This window comes from Lolium perenne, chromosome 4 (assembly GCF_019359855.2).
Source record: "Lolium perenne isolate Kyuss_39 chromosome 4, Kyuss_2.0, whole genome shotgun sequence".
Classification (NCBI taxonomy): Eukaryota; Viridiplantae; Streptophyta; class Magnoliopsida; order Poales; family Poaceae; genus Lolium; species Lolium perenne.
This window is the reverse complement of record NC_067247.2, coordinates 194,223,215-194,239,830: the sequence shown is the minus strand read 5'-3', so window position 1 is coordinate 194,239,830 and position 16,616 is coordinate 194,223,215. Positions and strand designations below refer to the sequence as shown.

The 16,616-nt window shown below is 42.5% G+C and overlaps 3 protein-coding genes across 9 annotated transcripts; 1 reads left to right on the top strand and 2 right to left on the bottom strand.

Annotated features, from left to right (window-relative positions):
* Window positions 1-3,697: 3,697 nt before the first annotated feature.
* Window positions 3,698-4,618, bottom strand: LOC127348905 (uncharacterized). Its single transcript, XM_051374765.2, has 2 exons — window positions 4,451-4,618; window positions 3,698-4,367 (listed from the first exon to the last, which is right to left on the bottom strand). Exons 1-2 carry the CDS (start codon window positions 4,530-4,532, stop codon window positions 3,949-3,951), a joined length of 501 nt encoding a protein of 166 aa, XP_051230725.1. The 5' UTR covers window positions 4,533-4,618; the 3' UTR covers window positions 3,698-3,948.
* A 1,852-nt stretch (window positions 4,619-6,470) lies between these two features.
* Window positions 6,471-10,639, top strand: LOC127295284 (uncharacterized). Of its 3 annotated transcripts, none has more exons than XM_051325195.2 (5): window positions 6,471-8,632; window positions 8,738-8,841; window positions 8,928-8,983; window positions 9,073-9,115; window positions 9,794-10,639. In XM_051325195.2, exon 1 carries the CDS (start codon window positions 6,489-6,491, stop codon window positions 8,511-8,513), a length of 2,025 nt encoding a protein of 674 aa, XP_051181155.1. In that variant the 5' UTR covers window positions 6,471-6,488; the 3' UTR covers window positions 8,514-8,632; window positions 8,738-8,841; window positions 8,928-8,983; window positions 9,073-9,115; window positions 9,794-10,639. The 3 variants fall into 3 exon arrangements, with proteins under 3 accessions (XP_051181155.1, XP_051181154.1, XP_071675094.1); XM_051325194.2 differs by having other exon boundaries at window positions 9,723-10,639; XM_071818993.1 differs by lacking the exon at window positions 9,794-10,639 and having other exon boundaries at window positions 9,073-9,351.
* A 13-nt stretch (window positions 10,640-10,652) lies between these two features.
* LOC127295286 (LRR receptor kinase SERK2) lies at window positions 10,653-15,202 on the bottom strand. Of its 5 annotated transcripts, none has more exons than XM_071818996.1 (11): window positions 15,067-15,202; window positions 14,410-14,542; window positions 13,893-13,964; window positions 13,614-13,757; window positions 13,476-13,547; window positions 13,268-13,333; window positions 13,104-13,180; window positions 12,869-13,012; window positions 12,414-12,761; window positions 11,515-11,909; window positions 10,653-11,221 (listed from the first exon to the last, which is right to left on the bottom strand). In XM_071818996.1, exons 1-11 carry the CDS (start codon window positions 15,134-15,136, stop codon window positions 10,898-10,900), a joined length of 1,845 nt encoding a protein of 614 aa, XP_071675097.1. In that variant the 5' UTR covers window positions 15,137-15,202; the 3' UTR covers window positions 10,653-10,897. The 5 variants fall into 5 exon arrangements, with proteins under 5 accessions (XP_071675097.1, XP_071675098.1, XP_051181164.1 ...); XM_071818997.1 differs by having other exon boundaries at window positions 12,869-13,006; XM_051325204.2 differs by having other exon boundaries at window positions 13,104-13,171.
* Window positions 15,203-16,616: the final 1,414 nt, after the last annotated feature.

Sequence of the window (16,616 nt, the reverse complement as noted above, 5' to 3'; positions counted from 1 at the left end):
GCTGATGTTTGGGGTCCGTCCTGTAGAACTTCTAATGGTGGTGCTAATTACATGCTTACTATTATTGATGATTACTCAAGGAAAGTGTGGCCATATTTCCTGAAACATAAATCTGATGTTTTTAATGCTTTTAAGAAGTGGAAAGTTATGGTAGAAACCCAAACTGAAAAGAAGGTTAAGATACTCCGTACTGACAATGGTATGGAATTTTGTTCAAATGAATTTGATGAGTTTTGCAGCAATGATGGGATGGTAATACATCATACCATTCCGTACACCCCTCAACAGAATGGCGTGGCTGAACGCATGAACATGACCATTATTTCGAGGGCTCGCTCCATGTTGTCTAATGCAAAGATGCATAGAAGTTTTTGGGCTGAAGCAGTCTCCACCGCATGTTATCTCATCAACAGGTCACCTTCTGTTCCACTTGATAAGAAAACTCCAATTGAGGTATGGTCTGGTTCGCCTGCTGATTATTCAGATTTGAGAGTTTTTGGTTGTACTGCTTACGCTCATGTTGATAATGGAAAGTTGGAGCCAAGGGCTGTTAAGTGCATCTTCCTTGGTTATGGTTCAGGAGTTAAGGCATATAGATTATGGAATCCTGAAACTAAGAAAATTGTGTTGAGCAGGAATGTCGTTTTTAATGAGGCGGTTATGTTTAATGATAGTTCGTCTACTGATATTTCTGATGCTATTGATTCTCCTGATGTTTCTGATGATGAGCAGCACAGAATTGACGTGCAAGTGGAGCATGCAAAGGAGAATGAAAATGTGGTTCCTGAAACCAACAATGATGATAATGATGTTCCACCTTCACCACCTATTGTTCAGCGACAAGGACAGTCTATTGCTGCTGACCGCCCTAAGAGAAATATTGCACCTCCTACCCGATTAATTCAAGAATGTGATATTGTTGATTATGCTTTGAGTTGTGCTGAACAGGTGGAGCATGATATTGAACCAACTACATATACTGAAGTCATTGCTTCGGTTGATAAAGAGAAGTGGGTAGGTGCGATGCAAGAAGAGATGCAATCGCTTGAGAAGAGTGGCACATGGGATGTTGTGCACTTGCCTAAACAAAAGAAGGATGTCCGCTGCAAGTGGATATTTAAAAGAAAGGAAGGTTTGTCTCCTAATGAGCCTCCACGGTTTAAGGCAAGGTTAGTAGCAAAAGGTTTCAGTCAAATTCCAGGTGTTGATTATAATGATGTATTCTCCCCGGTTGTGAAGTATAGTTCTATTCGTGCTTTCTTTGGTATTGTTGCTATGCATGATCTTGAGCTTGAGCAGCTAGATGTAAAGACTGCTTTTCTGCATGGTGAGTTGGAGGAGGAGATATATATGGACCAACCTGAAGGTTATGTTGTGCCTGGTAAGGAGGATCTTGTTTGCAAATTAAAGAGGTCCCTTTATGGTCTGAAACAGTCGCCACGACAGTGATATAAAAGGTTTGATTCATTTATGCTTACACATGGTTTTGAGAGATCTCAGTATGATAGTTGTGTGTATATCAAGTTTGTTAACGGATCACCTGTTTATTTGCTGCTATATGTTGATGATATGTTGATTGCTGCCAAGAGCATGAAAGAGATCACTATTTTAAAGAATCAATTAAGTAGTGAGTTTGAGATGAAGGATCTTGGTCCTGCTAAGAAAATACTAGGCATGGAAATTAAAAGGGACAAAAAGTCTAGCTTGTTGTTTCTTAGTCAGGAAAAGTACATTGAGAAAGTTCTTCATCGTTTTAATATGCATGGTGCAAAGTCAGTTACTACTCCTATTGCTTCTCATTTCAAGTTGTCAGCTTTGCAATGTCCTAGCTCTGAAGATGATATTAAGTACATGTCTCGAGTTCCCTATTCTAGTGCTGTTGGTTCCTTGATGTATGTCATGGTTTGTTCACGTCCTGATCTGTCATATGCTACGAGTTTGGTCAGTCGATACATGGCTAATCCTGGTAAAGAACATTGGAAAGCTGTTCAGTGGATTTTCAGGTACCTTCGCGGCACATCAAAAACTTGCTTGAGGTTTGGCAGGATTGGTGAGGGGCTCGCCGGATATGTGGATTCAGATTATGCTGGCGATTTGGATAAGGGAAGGTCCCTCACAGGTTATGTGTTTACTGTTGGTGGATGTGCTGTTAGCTGGAAGGCTACTTTGCAGGATGATGTTGCACAATCTACTACTGAGGCTGAGTACATGGCTATTGCTGAGGCAGGTAAAGAGGCTGTTTGGCTGAAAGGTTTATATGCTGAGCTTTGTGGAGATAATTCTTGCATTAAGTTGTTCAGTGACAGTCAAAGTGCTATTTATCTTACTAAAGATCAGATGTTCCATGAGAGGACAAAGCACATTGATATTAAGTACCACGCAATCAGAGATGTGGTTGCAAAAGGTAAAGTGAAGGTATGTAAGATTAGTACTCATGATAATTCTGCTGATATAATGACTAAGCCTGTCTCTGTGTCCAAGTTTGAGCTTTGCTCAAGCTTGGTTGGTATAACTGTTTAGCCCAAGTGGCTATTGGCGCCAGCAAGTGTTTTCTTTGTTGATTCAGGTGATTGTTGAAGTTCATGCTACAAGGAATTTGTCTCAAGGTGGAGTTTGTTATATTGTGATCCAAATTCCAAGAAGAGGCTAACTTCTGACGAGCGGAGCGAGATCCGTCGCCGGTAGGCTTGGGCCGAGCGAAGCGAGTCTGAAGTTAGCCCACACCGAGGCCCAGCAGGTGCACCTGGGGGGTGCTGGGGGCGAAGCCCCCCGCGGTACGGATCGTTGCCACCGTCTATATATTTTTCCTGTAAGCCGCCGCTAGGGTTTTGTCGCATCAATAGTGAAGTTTTGCTGGCTGGCGCCCGTGGTTTTTCCCTTGTGTGTTGCAAGGGTTTTCCACGTTAAAATCTCATGTCCCCTGCAGTGTTTTATTTTTTGTTCTTCGTTTATTGTGCATCTCGATTATAACACAAACTAATGTTGAACTTGGTTAGATTTTTCACCCCTAAACCACCTTTCTTTTTTGGTCTGCCAATCAGATTTCATCTAACCCAGTAGCATCTTATTTTATCAAATCTATTCTGCCATAGGAAAGGTCTCGTTGGTTTATCCATCTATTAAATATTTGTTTCATGCTACAAAGGACATAGACATATGTAAAGTTTTGTTACCCTGCCACCTATGGCTAGAGCTCCTCCCACCCATCTCTCAATCATTTTTTTTTGCTTCTTTTCCCCAGGAATATCTCATTTCATGCATGAACTTATTTCTCCTAGCATGGCATGTCTAGGTAATTTTTTTTACGAAAATACACAATATATTATCCAAAACCAGCACTTTACAAGAACATCCTTACAAGCAAAAGAAATAAAACATAAGTCCTTGATGATTTCAGCAACACCTTCCTTCTGCATCCCTTGACTGGCGCGCCATATGAGCAAAGCTCTATGCCTAGGTATTTAATTGGCATATCAGGGCATATGTACGCGACTCCTTTCTTTGCCGCCTCGACCGTTCTGTTGACGCTGGGCTTGTTGAGATGTACCGTGTGCGAGTACCATTTAACTTTTGTACGGGATGGCTGCGTCCGACCGGTTCAGGATAGGAGATCGCTGATACAGTGATACCTCATACCTGAAGGCACACTCGTTCAGAAGTCATCCGTGGAATTGAAGTCAGCAATCGACGGACAATCTGTCAGACATTTGGAGTTTTACCGACGGTCTATCGGCCGTTTCGACGAGCCGCCGGCCCTGTTTAGAATTTATAGATTGCTAATCTAGGCTGTACAGCGTACAAGTAAAGCGAAATTGTCTTGAACGATCGTCACTGGAAGCAGCGCAAGGCATGTAACAACATAACACAAGATCGACTGGACAGAACAAGAAGGATAGAGAGGGAGAGTATTAGGTTGGGGACGGAACATGCAGCATGGAATTAATTAATTTAATTACGGGCAAGCGCGGCGTTGCGGTCGTCGTGAGCAGCGAGCGATGCCATGGCGAAGTCGAACTGCTGGATGGAGAGGTTGGTGGAGAGGGAGAGCAGGTCCCTGGCGGCGCCCTCCATCCCCCTGAGGCTGGCGACGTTGCTGGAGCCGTCCAGCCCGATGTGGGCAACGTGCTGCACGTCCGTCGGGAACCCGATCTGGATGTCCATGATGTCCTCTTCCTCCTCCTCCTCGTCCTTGTATATCTCGAAGATGTGGGACAGGCTCCTGAAGCTCTTGATGAGCTTCCTGATCCCGGCCAGCAGGAACACGTCGCGCCTCGCCGCCGCCGCCTGCTCCTCTTCCGCAGACGTCTCCTTCACCGCTGCCGTTCCCTTCCCGACGTCCGCCACCTCCTCGCGATCTCCCGTCGCAACTGCATGCACGATCGAGAGAGCGCGCGCGTCAGAAGACAATCACGTTGATCCGCTGCGCGCGCGCAGAAGAGAACGAGAATACCTGCAGGAGCCGGAGCGTTCTCGACATGGCTCGTCACAGCAGCAGCAGCAGCAGCGTCGTCGTGCGTGCTGATCGATGCCATGCTCGACTGGCTGTTGATCGAGGAGTGGTCTCAGGATTATTCAAGGGCGGGAGTGCGGCGAGTGCCTCAGTTTGGTGGCTGGTCGTGTTATGTATAGGGAGAAGTGTGGAGTGCACGGGAAGGTAGTCAAAGAATGGAGGTGGTTATGGTGGTTTATGTGGATGTAAAGCTGGGGTAGTTGTTGCGCGTATGAGTTCAAGTTGGTTATAGTGCCTCATCGGTAGGCCTTGCCTTCCGCGCAAGCCTACTCGATCCAACTGTGCCGATCGATCGTCTACGCACCTCACATATATGTGTGAATCCTGTTCATACCCCAGAAAACAATATTGTTGCAGCGTGAATCTCCTACGAATATCTAATATGGTTCAATCTTCATACCTCAACAAAGGTTGATACACGTATGATTCTTGTTGGAACATCAAATTTCCAGCGCAGCTGACTGTAGTTCACAAGACCGTTTCAACGATGTTTTAGATTTATCATGGGAATAAATCTCTAAAACAATGTTAAAATTTGGGTGGAATTATCAGGTTGGACAGAGATGGAAGGGCTCTTTTGCGAAGTGGTTTGCGCGAATCTCCAACAAATCGACAGTGCAAGTAGCACCGGGGGGCCCAACTTAGATGGGGTTGCATTTCTCGCTTCCGCTTGTACCGCTGGCGAATTTGGGGCACGTACGTGTTAGAAGCTCATACATTTCTTGGCTTTGAAAACCTCATCATTGGTACTATATAGGATCCGTCGTGGTGGAACTCTCCAGTCTCCCTCCAGATCATCACAACCTCCGTCCACGGTAGATTCGGCATGTCGATGTTTTAACCTGTAATGATTCATATAGAAACCTAGTACCCCTTCGCTCATGAGGAGCGATTAGGGTTCCTCTGCCTCCTGTCGGCGGCCGCCTCCGATCTGGTCGTCTCTGTGGCCTTCGGGCCATGGAGGTGCGGTGGATCGTGGCTCTCGTCGGCGGGTGGGCTCCGTTTCCCATTTTTGGGTGCTTCGTTCCCCGTCTTTAGGGTTTTTGTTTGTAGGGGCGGTGCTCAGGTGGTGGTGGCGCCTCATGTAATAATGCTTCTCTGGCTTCAACCCCATCTCGACGCTAACCAACAACGTCAGGCCGACTCAGGGAGGAGCGGCAGCGGCGGCGCGCCGACTCAAGGGCTTCTCAAGAATCTCGTTGTAATTTTCGTTTTTCTTAAGCTGTTTTGTACTGTTTGATGTTTATTTAATGCCAGTGTCCCATTCACAAAAAAAAAAACCTAGCAATAGAAAGAGGTCACTTTCACTAGAGAATACATAGTACGTAGTTTGAATACCTCCATGTATTCATTTTTAGTGTTTTAGCAAAACCGCAACATAGTTTGTGGGTGCGTGGGCACGGCCTGTTGACACTTTATTGGAGGGAGTGATAGTGAGACTGACATTGTCATTGGTGGTGTATGTGATGTTTAGAGTGGAGCAATGTGGCTGAACTTTCTTCTTTCATAATCTTTGTATTTGGATGATTTTCATTTCTCATTACATTTGTATTTGAATCATCTATTTTGGATGATATATCTGCTATGATGATGACCATTTCGGATGACATGATGCGCACTTCAGCACTTTGGTCCATTTTAATGCTTAATCTTTGGTCGAATTGGAATTTTAGAATTTGAAAGTAGTTGATATGTATTGTCCAACATAAACGTTCAAAATATTGTCTTTTGGATTTGGAGATTATATGTACTCCTTTTGTTTCAAGTTAGTTGACACAGTTTTTTTTTTTTTTCAAAATGAGCGAACCTGTAATTAAAACGTGATGTGTATTAGACCAAATCTACGTCAACAAATTTAAAACGGATTGCAATAGTTTGTAAGAGCACTTGAGTGAGTCAGACTCAGGAGGACACCCTCATCTAGCCAACAATTCTCCGGAGAGTCTTTGAAACCATTTTCCAAAGAGGAAGTGAGTCCATGCAGATTCTCTCTCGCCATCGCCATGGCCGTCTCCCCAAGTTCTCGTCCTTCTCCACCACCACCACATCCAACGCCCCGCCTCCACCTCCCGTTCCTACCTCCGATGCCACCTCCCGCATCTCCTCGCTCGGCGACCACGACCCGGGCGCGCTCGCGCCCGACGATGCCATCGTGGCGCTCTCCTCCGTCGCCGATTCCGATGGCTCCGCGGCGGCACTCGCGCTCTTCCGCCGCCTGGCGTCCCGCTCAGACGTGCGCCAACTCATGCGCCTCTACGTCACCGCCGCGACCACCTTCGTCGCGAGGGGCAGCCTCCCCATGGCGCACGAGGCCATGCGCCGGATGGTCGCCGCCTTCGCCGAGGCAGGTCGGCTCCCGGAGGCCGCGGACATGGTCTTCGAGATGCGCAGCCACGGTCTGCCGTTCTGCGTCGAAACAGCCAACTGGATCCTTAGAGCTGGGATTGACACCGGGAACTTCGTCTATGCGCGCAAGGTGTTCGATGGAATGGTGACGCGTGGCGGGGTGTGCCCCGACGCTCGCAGCTTCCGGGCGCTGGTCTTGGGGTGCTGCAGGGAAGGACAGGTGGAAGACCTGGACGCCTTGCTGACAGCAATGTGGGAGCAGGGGTTCTGCCTGGACAACGCGACATGCACGGTGCTCGTGCGGACCTTCTGCAAGAAGGGACGGTTTAGGGATGTGTCCGAGTTCTTCAGGAGGATGCTGGAGATGGGAACGCCGCCCAATGTGGTCAATTACACCGCGTGGATTGATGGTCTGTGTAAAAGAGGACACGTCAAGCAGGCGTTCCATGTACTGGAGGAGATGGTCAGAAAAGGGTTGAAGCCGAACGTGTACACACACACATCGTTGATTGACGGGCTCTGTAAGATTGGGTGGACGGAGAGGGCATTCCGGCTTTTCTTGAAGCTCATCAAGAGTAGTTCATACAAGCCGAATGTGCATACATACACTGTGATGATTAGAGGGTACTGTAAAGAGGGCAAGCTTGCTCGAGCAGAGATGCTGCTGGGAAGGATGGTTGAGCAGGAGTTGGCGCCAAACACAAACACATACACTACGCTTATTAGTGGGCACTGCAAAGGAGGCAGCTTTGATCGTGCCTTTGAGCTCATGAATAAGATGACTAGTGAAGGTTTCCTGCCCAACATTTACACATACAATGCTGTCATTGATGGCCTCTGCAAGAAAGGTAAAATTCAAGAGGCCTACAAGGTGCTCCGGAGGGCCACTAGTCAAGGGCTTGAGCTTGATAAGGTGACATATACTATACTGATAACTCAACACTGCAAACAAGGTCACATAACATATGCTCTAGATTTGTTCAACAGGATGGTGGAAAATGGTTGCCATCCTGATATAGAAACATACACCACCCTTATAGCTACATATTGTCAGCAGAGACAAATGGAAGAAAGCCAAAAGCTGTTTGACAAGTGTCTTGCGACAGAATTAGTGCCAACCACACAAACTTATACCTCAATGATTGCAGGCTATTGTAAAGTTGGCAAATCAACATCGGCTTTGAGGGTCTTTGAGAGAATGGTTCAAAATGGATGCCTCGCTGACTCTATAACTTATGGTGCTCTAATAAGTGGGCTCTGCAAGGAATCGAGGCTAGAGGAAGCACGGTCATTATACGAGGGCATGCTTGATAAATGTTTGGTGCCATGTGAAGTAACTCCTGTCACTTTAGCCTTTGAATATTGCAGGAGGGAGAAGACAAGTGTTGCTGTATCGATATTGGATAGATTGGATAAACGGCGACAGACTCACACAATAAGCGTGCTAGTTAGAAAGCTCAGTGCTGCAGGAAATGTGGATGATGCAAGTCTTTTCCTGAAACGTGCTTTGGACCAGGATTGGGCTGTTGACCATGTGACTTATACTGGCTTCATTAATTCATGCTACACCAACAATAGATACGCCCTAGCTTCTGAAGTATCTGATAAGATCTCGAAAAGAATCACCAGCTTTCAAGAAAACAATGCTGTAGTCTAGCTTAATTAGGAAGATTGGAAGATCAATCCAATAGCTTGCACTGATATGGAAGAAATATTCTACAGGAGGTGCTCATTGTTCTTCAGCGGTTGCAATGCTAATCAAATGATTGTAAAACTGTATGATTTTCTTATATGTGCCATGACTCCTTCGAAAGTTATTTCTCAATATTAGTTGCTCAAAGTTCGGCTTTTGCATACTCACTGGTCTTATATGATTTCCAGGCCAGGTCTATGTGACCTGATTTTAGTCAGTGTACTGGGTGAGAGACCCAAGAACTGCTTGATGACATAAATGGCGTGTGCATAAACATGTGAAAAGAAAGAAGGTTGTTGCTTATTCTGGGGCAACTGATAGTCCACCATCAACAGTATTTTAATTTGAGACTAGATTTAAGAATTTGTGTCTGTACAGGAGAACAAGTCTATGTTGGAGATATTCAACAAAGTCCATATGCCTGCTATATGAAGGTTATCTCTGCTTTTCTATACCCTCTATGCTTCTCAAGATCTAATTTCATGTTATCCTTATTCACAGTAGTGAGTTTCTTCACTGACAGGTCACACATTTTCTACAATATGAAGGCTCTGATACGCAGATGGGTTCGCAAACTTTATCCTATGCTATTCCTACTAGTGTATATTGTTTCTCTGTGTTGTTGTCTGAATTGCATGTTTTTTTGGCACCACATAGCCATACTCCAGCCGTCTCAATTCTCCTTTGAAACATTCTTGTAAGAAGTAGCAAGGTTATGCAATTTATTTCCACTGTTTTTTCTGCATTCACCTTGGACCATAGTTGTTACTCCCACTGTTCCTAAACATAGGATGTCCTCGCAGTTCAGTTTTAAACTGACAGAACGTCTTATATTTAGGAACAGAGGGAGTAGCTTTTAACTTCACATTTTTTCATGACCATGTTTTCTTCATAGCTTCCTTGTTCATCCTATATTACTTAAGGCAAAGTTTTTTTAGGATAGTTGTGCTTGTAAATGCAAATATCATTCATGAACATAATTGAACTGCAGATTCGAACGATACATGTCGTAGTTTTCTGTTTTTTGTTCTACTTTCCGCAGACCTGATTAGGCAAAGTTTTTTTTATGGTAGCTGTGTTTATAAATGCAAATATGATTTGTTCAACATAGTTGCACTGCGGATTTGAACATTGAACATCTAGTTTTCCTGATTTTTTTTCTACTTTCTGCAGACCTGATGCTTCTTATCTGAACCACGCTCATTGCTGATGTTGGTTTCTTTCGTCGTTCTTAACTAACCCAGATATAACAACAGTTGAGCCGCGTGTACCTGTGGTTTGGATGCTTGTTTCCTGCTAGGGCTCTTATCCTAATTCTCAATGTCAAGCTAGTTGGACATCAGAAAATCTGCTGCAAAAATTGGGAGCGGGCCAGTTAAAATATCTAACAGTTGCAAATAATATCGTGAGAAGTCTCCTTGAATGAAAGAACGACCTGAAAACTGGCCAAAGCAGATGAGGGTGCTCATGACTCCGGGAATTCATGCCTTGTCAGGAAAATCTTGATGCTTGCTGGTATTTAAGGAAACTAGTATTGCCTAAGCAATCATGTTGATTATACAGTGTCATCTGCGCCACAGTTGGTAACTGAAGTGGAGATTTCTTTGATTCTTTCTCATGTCTTGACCTCCTTTTATGTGTTCTCACTGTACATGTTTGGTGTTGAGCTCCATATGACCATTGCTTGTATTTACACATGTTCCCTTGTATAATAATTAATAACTAATTAGTAATATCTTGATTCTTGTTTGTTGGTTTTATCTTCATTGATGGTCACCTTCATTCCTCCAATCACCCTTAAAATTCCAGATTTTCCTTTGTGGAAAACATTGCTGTGCAGTTGTCTTAGGCTATTGTTTGTCAGTTTATTTATCTCTAGTTAGGATTTTGAAAGATTAATAACAAGTAATAAGGTTAATAAAAAGCCGTATGCATCAATTGATGCAGAGGCTGGGACAAGTTTCCATTTCGAAAACAAAGGATTTTGAAAGATGCATGCTGGAATTTTGACTAAACTTTTCAAGAAATTATGTGGCTTATCTAACAAGCAACTATAGTCATACACATATCAGAAAATTTCATGTGCACACAGATAAAATCAACTATACATAGATTAGTAATGTGTGAGCTATATGTAGAAGCACAACAGTACAACACTGTGTTAACAGCACCACATACTATGTGCAGTTACTTATAAATAGTTCTATCAATGATCCTATAAACCCGCTTGCATTTTCTTCCCAATTCTTTTGAGTATTCCTGATAGATAATATCTGCAAAAACATTTCTGAGTTCTGATATTTCCTCTTTCTAACAAAGATGCAAGTGAAACCAGATATTCTTGCAGCTCATCTGCCACCAGATAGCTCAATGGCTTCATGGATGTTAAGTGATTCCTCACTGAAGCTGAATAATTTGTGGTGCTGCTTATTCTCATACTGCTCCCGGCGGGTAAGCTCAGCTCGCTGCCACTCCTCCCACCGATCTTTCGACACAATATTTCCTTCCAGCATATGCACAACTTCCGACATAGCAGGGCGTTGACCAGGGTTAATGTGGGTGCAGAGGAGTGCTACTTGGATAATTTTTACTAGCTCTTGAGAGTCATATGCACAGTCTATATTGTGGTCTATGATTTCTTCCAATCGCCCTTCTTGCATCATCAATTTCACCTTCAGATTAATCAGTCAATCTCATATGAGTCAACCATGTGAGCATGCAAGCCAAGATATTAGTAGAAAATGCAAGGAAATTTCATTGTTCATACCACAAGCCTAAACATACTGCATAGTGCTCATATCTAAGCACCAAACTGCTGCCCATATTAGTTATTAAGGTGAGAAAGAATGGCTACATCAGAATGCTTTTGGTTACTCTAGTTTCATAAGATTTCAGAAACATCATGCAATATAATCTTTACTTGGTTACTTATAAACAACAGTTCAGTAAAGTAGTGCTATCTTACTTGATCAATGAGCATGACCTCGCCATCCCCTTCCATGAAGTGGGGGAAAATTGCACGCTCACCTGTCACAATCTCTAATAACATGACACCATATCCAAATATGTCTGTCTTCACTGATGGCCTTCCCGTCTTAAAGTACTCAGGAGCTATGTGGCCCATTGTCCCGCGGACCCCTGTTGTCACTGTGTTTCTCCCTATGTCCATCATCTTCGCCAGCCCAAAGTCTCCTATGACTGCTTCAAACTTCCCGTCAAGTAGGACATTGGCGGCCTTGACATCACGGTGGATGATTTTGGGATTGCAGTGCTCATGAAGATATTCCAAACCACGGGCAGCACCAAGTGCGATTCTCATTCTTGTTGGCCAATCTAATGTTTGTTCATTAAGTTCTATATCTGGAATTGTTTATGTTCCATTAGCAGTAGTGTTGCACAAATGAATTATATGATATAGTATTATCCTAAAAAAACATATAATGAAACAAATTTAGTGTCCGGTATAGAACTTAGAGATAATTTAATATACCTCTGTTCTAACATAGCCTACCAATAGTTGTGGACAAATACGGTCTCACGGTTTGACCGATTTTTGCTAGTTCAGTGTTTTTGCACTAAACTCGAAGTTGAGGTTAATTTTGTGAAAAAGAATGAACTAGCTCCACTCTAGCCGGTTTCCCCGGTTTGTATGGTGTGGGATTTTGCACACCCCTACCTACCAAAACTTCTTATATTTAGGAACTGGTGTAGTACTTCATAATATCTATTTTCTCACTTACTGAACATTTACAACCTGCAATCTAGTTTCTGGTCTACACTAACTGACACAACACAATTGCATGCGTCAACCCAGCTGACACACCTAAACAAAGAGATGAAGAGGTTATCTTAGCTTATCCTTACCTCTTAAACGGGAAGCAACACTCAGGTTCTCCATGAAAGGGTATACCAAGAGCCGCTCGGTCGGCGTTGTGCAGAACCCTATTAATCTTAATATGTTCTTATGCACAGCAATGCTTATCAATTCCACTTCTCTGAGGAAAGCCATTTCACCTTCGGGGCTTTCCACTTCAAACAGTCGTTTGACTGCAACTTTCTTACTGTCTGGACCTGGAAGCACTCCTATGTACACTTTACCGAAACCGCCCTTGCCAAGAACACTTAGCTCACTGAAATTATTGGTTGCAATCTGGAGTTCTCGCCACGAGAAACGCTTTATCTGCCCAAACTCTAGGCTGTGGTCATGCTGACCTAAAAATTGAAGCAAATGGTTCAACTCATGGAAAATCTTCTTCATCATTGAAATTTTAATTATGATATAAATTTGATTTTTTTTGTAGTGATCTTGCTGAATGAACCTGCAACATCAATGTAGATTTCAGGATGGTGGCGCATTCTTTGCCACCATAGCAGAAATAGAACTACAAACACAATCAGTGTGACTGCTCCACCAATGCTTCCAATAATCACCTTGAGTGTGGAGTTCCTTGATCCACCTGTTGCTATTACCGAGGATTTAGTTTGACAATATATGTTGCTTCTTTGTACAGATGTATGGTTCAGTATATATTGCTATATGGCTATCTAAATCACCTGTCTTATTAGTGCCTCCCGCACATGAAGTTAAGTGCTGGTCACAATTCAAATGATTGCCTGTATAGCTGGAAAAACTTAATTTCAATTATTATGTAAACTGTAAAGTGGTACACATGAAATCGTTTGTATAACATAATTTAAAATACTAAAGATATACGTACTTATATTGGGACACCTGAAGTAGCTGTTCTGGTATTTCGCCGCTAAGACTGTTATATGCAAGATTGCTGCAAAACACGAGTTATCATATATCATAAGATAATAGAGCTGTCTTTTATTTATGTGAAAAAGTAGTAATAATGAATATTGTTGGTGACATTCACTGTTGCACAAGTTTTATGGATAAATCACCACCAAAATCCAACTTACATATTGTTCAACGATGGAAGATTTGACAAGGAGCTCGGAATGTTGCCAATCAACAAATTGTGGCTTAGATCCCTGTCCAAGATATCAGTGTTAGAGCTGTTCTTCAGCCATGATAACACGAGTTATGGGCTCACTTACAGATTTTGGAGTTCTGAAAGAAGGCCAACAGATTCAGGTATCGAGCCATTTAATTTATTTCTTCCAAGTTTCAGAGTCATTAAATTTGATAGGTTCCCTAACTCTTGTGGAATTCCTCCTGTTATGCTGTTACCGTCCAATAACCTGAAAACAAGTATGTAATGATCAGAAAGTCATCCCTTTTGGAAGGAAAAGTGAGATGTATGTTTGACTAGACTCTTTCTTGTAAAGTGTAATCTTGAAATACAACATAGTTGCAGAGTAGATAACTGAACTTACAGCTGCTGTAAAGTTTTTATCGTTGCAATGCTGGGTGACAAGACTCCACTTAATCCTGACGAGCTCAAAGTTCTGCAAATTTGGAAATGAGAAACTAGCATGTAGTCACCTGAGCATGAGTAAATTGCTACAGAGAACTGTATTATAATAGTAAAAGGACGAATGAGTTGATCATGAAGAATGTGCTGCCGAAGTGAAACCCTTGTTTTCTGATGAGAGGTTTTCAAGGGTTCTAAGTTGGTATCAAGCATTTCAAAAATTATTTAGTAGAAGTAGTGAAGATTTCACTATGCTCAGTGTATTTTTTAAAAGTACTTGAGATGAATTCTTTCAAGGGACAAATGAGTTGATCATGAAGAATGTGCTGCCGAAGTGAAACCCTTGTTTTCTGATGAGAGGTTTTCAAGGGTTCTAAGTTGGTATCAAGCATTTCAAAAATAATTTAGTAGAAGTAGTGAAGATTTCACTATGCTCAGTGTATTTTTTAAAAGTACTTGAGATGAATTCTTTCACTTACATTCCAATAACGTCGCCGTGTTGATCACATCTAACATTAGCAAGGTAGCAGGGACTAACTTGATTATCATTCCAGTCTTTCAAAACACCGCGGCTGTCGGTGAGCATCATCCTTATTTCATGCAGTGCTATGACTGAGAAAAAAAAGTCATTTTGTTTGCAGGATTATGAGGTAGGCACTAAATACAAGAGAATGTATCTGTTCAGTGTTTCACTTGCAATCTGGATCCTAACTGATGCAAACCAAAAGTAGTCCAATTCATTAAAATAATTTAATATTTAATATTTGACGAGAAGTGCTTTTACAGTTTTATGCTCCCTAGGAATAGAACTGAAAATCTACTAAGCAATTGAAGGAGTGGTTGATATCCACTAGCCAGCACTGGTGTATTAGTAGCTCAATTTTAGGCCTCATTTACAACACATTCCGTAGGATTACTATGGTAATTATACTGTTTATATGAAACATACTTGGCTAATTATAATTTATAAAGACAGGGAAGCAAATCTCCAACTGATAGTCTAGTCAAATAGAAATAATCAATAGTTCACAGTAAAATATTCCAATTAAATCTGAAATAACCTAATGCTGACCATGTAGAGTAATATCTGATGTGGCAAAGATATTCAAATATATGTCAAAATATAAGGGATTTACCTTGGCGGTCAGGAGCTGCCAAAGATTGGAGGCACCCCAATAAAACTAATCCGAAAGCTACTAACTTCATGCTTTCTGAAACTATTTTTCGGGAGCACAAACACTGCTCGATTTATTCTGAATTTGTGCTTGATGGAACACAGAAGGATCAGTTTAATCTGAATTAGTGCCAGGTAGCCGCATTACTGAATAGCAAAATAAAGTGTGTGAGAAGACCAGCAGAGCAAACTGAGAAGAATGGAACACACAAAGCAGCAAGACAATAATGTTGAGAGAGAAGTCTGACAAGAACCTACAACTGAAAAACAGGAAGGAAGATTCAGGTTAATGAAATCCTAATTGCAATGCTCAAAATTGGTTTCAGTTACAGATTATCATTTCCATCTCAAGTCCATAGACTGGATCCAGTGAGACTACCGAATATAAAGATGAGACACAATGGCCCAGTAACTATTGTTTTGAAATAAATGATGCTACTGCTGGAATAAAGGTACCCACTTGGACCTGTACAGTTTGTAGTGAACTCCACAACAGATATGTTGTATCTTATTTACATGCCGCACTACACGACACACATAATTTTATTTTTTAATTTATTTTCGTTATAACCCATTGTTATAAGCATCTTGATATATGGGGAGGAGAAGTTGAGAAGAAAATAACATGAGTTTAAATTTTGGCAATAGCATAGCAATTTCCCCAACTTCACAGCCTGTTCTTAGTATACTTATTAAGAATTTGAGCATAAAGATTCATGATATCTAAAATGGACTCTGTTTTCAGTTTCCTACTAATTCTGGTTCTGCAGGTGGAAGCTTCTGAACATAATCTACTGCACCTGAGTGCTTGAGCAAAACAAAACCTCCCCAATTCATCCCTTCCCTGCACACAAGGGAAGCAAGAGACCAGACAACCTCAGAGAAGAACACACAGCGGTCACTCTAAAGGAAGGAAAGCAATCAAGTGAAGCAAAGAAGAGGCAGAGGAACATTCAGAAGTTAACCATGTGTACATGGAAGGAGAACTTACAGGAGAAGAGCGACAGGCAGAAGCATGTGTGGTGCTCCTGCAATCCTTTGACCTTTCTTATTTCAGGTGTATCTTAGAAGAAGACACTGAGTCTGAGCTCAGAGGGAAGTGTCGTACTGGACTCCGACACATGCATTTGACTTGAGTGGGTGAAATTTAACAGAGTGCTTCATGAAGGAATAAGCGATGAAGTCCGTTCATCTCATCATATCTCGCAACGGACATCTCAGATCGAATGCCTCATGGACTCGCCGGTGCACAGTTGATCTGGGCCATCTACTGGTGATCCAATGGCTGAAATGCACTCTGGTCAGTGGTCACTGTTTGGGCACCGAAAGTTTTCCGTTAGAGCTTTACCCTAGTTAAATAGCTGACTAGTGGATCTTCGAAATTCCATAGCATTTAGAGGGGCCAGCCATGCTATCTTTCGGCATATGGTTTTGTAGGAAGAGCCAGCTGAGCATTTAGGTATCAGCGTAGAGTGTTGAAACTAAAATTATGGAGTTAGCCTCAAATATGCC

What these genes read in the sequence shown, in the direction of transcription:
- LOC127348905 (XM_051374765.2), bottom strand. Translation starts at nt 4,532, where the DNA reads ATGGCATCGATCAGCACGCACGACGACGCTGCTGCTGCTGCTGCTGTG. An exon ending in GAACGCTCCGGCTCCTGCAG is followed by an intron (nt 4,368 to 4,450) that starts GTATTCTCGTTC and finishes TCGTGCATGCAG; the next exon opens with TTGCGACGGGAGATCGCGAG.
- LOC127295284 (XM_051325195.2), top strand. Translation starts at nt 6,489, where the DNA reads ATGCAGATTCTCTCTCGCCATCGCCATGGCCGTCTCCCCAAGTTCTCG.
- LOC127295286 (XM_071818996.1), bottom strand. Translation starts at nt 15,136, where the DNA reads ATGAAGTTAGTAGCTTTCGGATTAGTTTTATTGGGGTGCCTCCAATCT. An exon ending in AATCTACATTGATGTTGCAG is followed by an intron (nt 12,762 to 12,868) that starts GTTCATTCAGCA and finishes TTCAATTTTTAG; the next exon opens with GTCAGCATGACCACAGCCTA. An exon ending in TGTTGCTTCCCGTTTAAGAG is followed by an intron (nt 11,910 to 12,413) that starts GTAAGGATAAGC and finishes AAACAATTCCAG; the next exon opens with ATATAGAACTTAATGAACAA.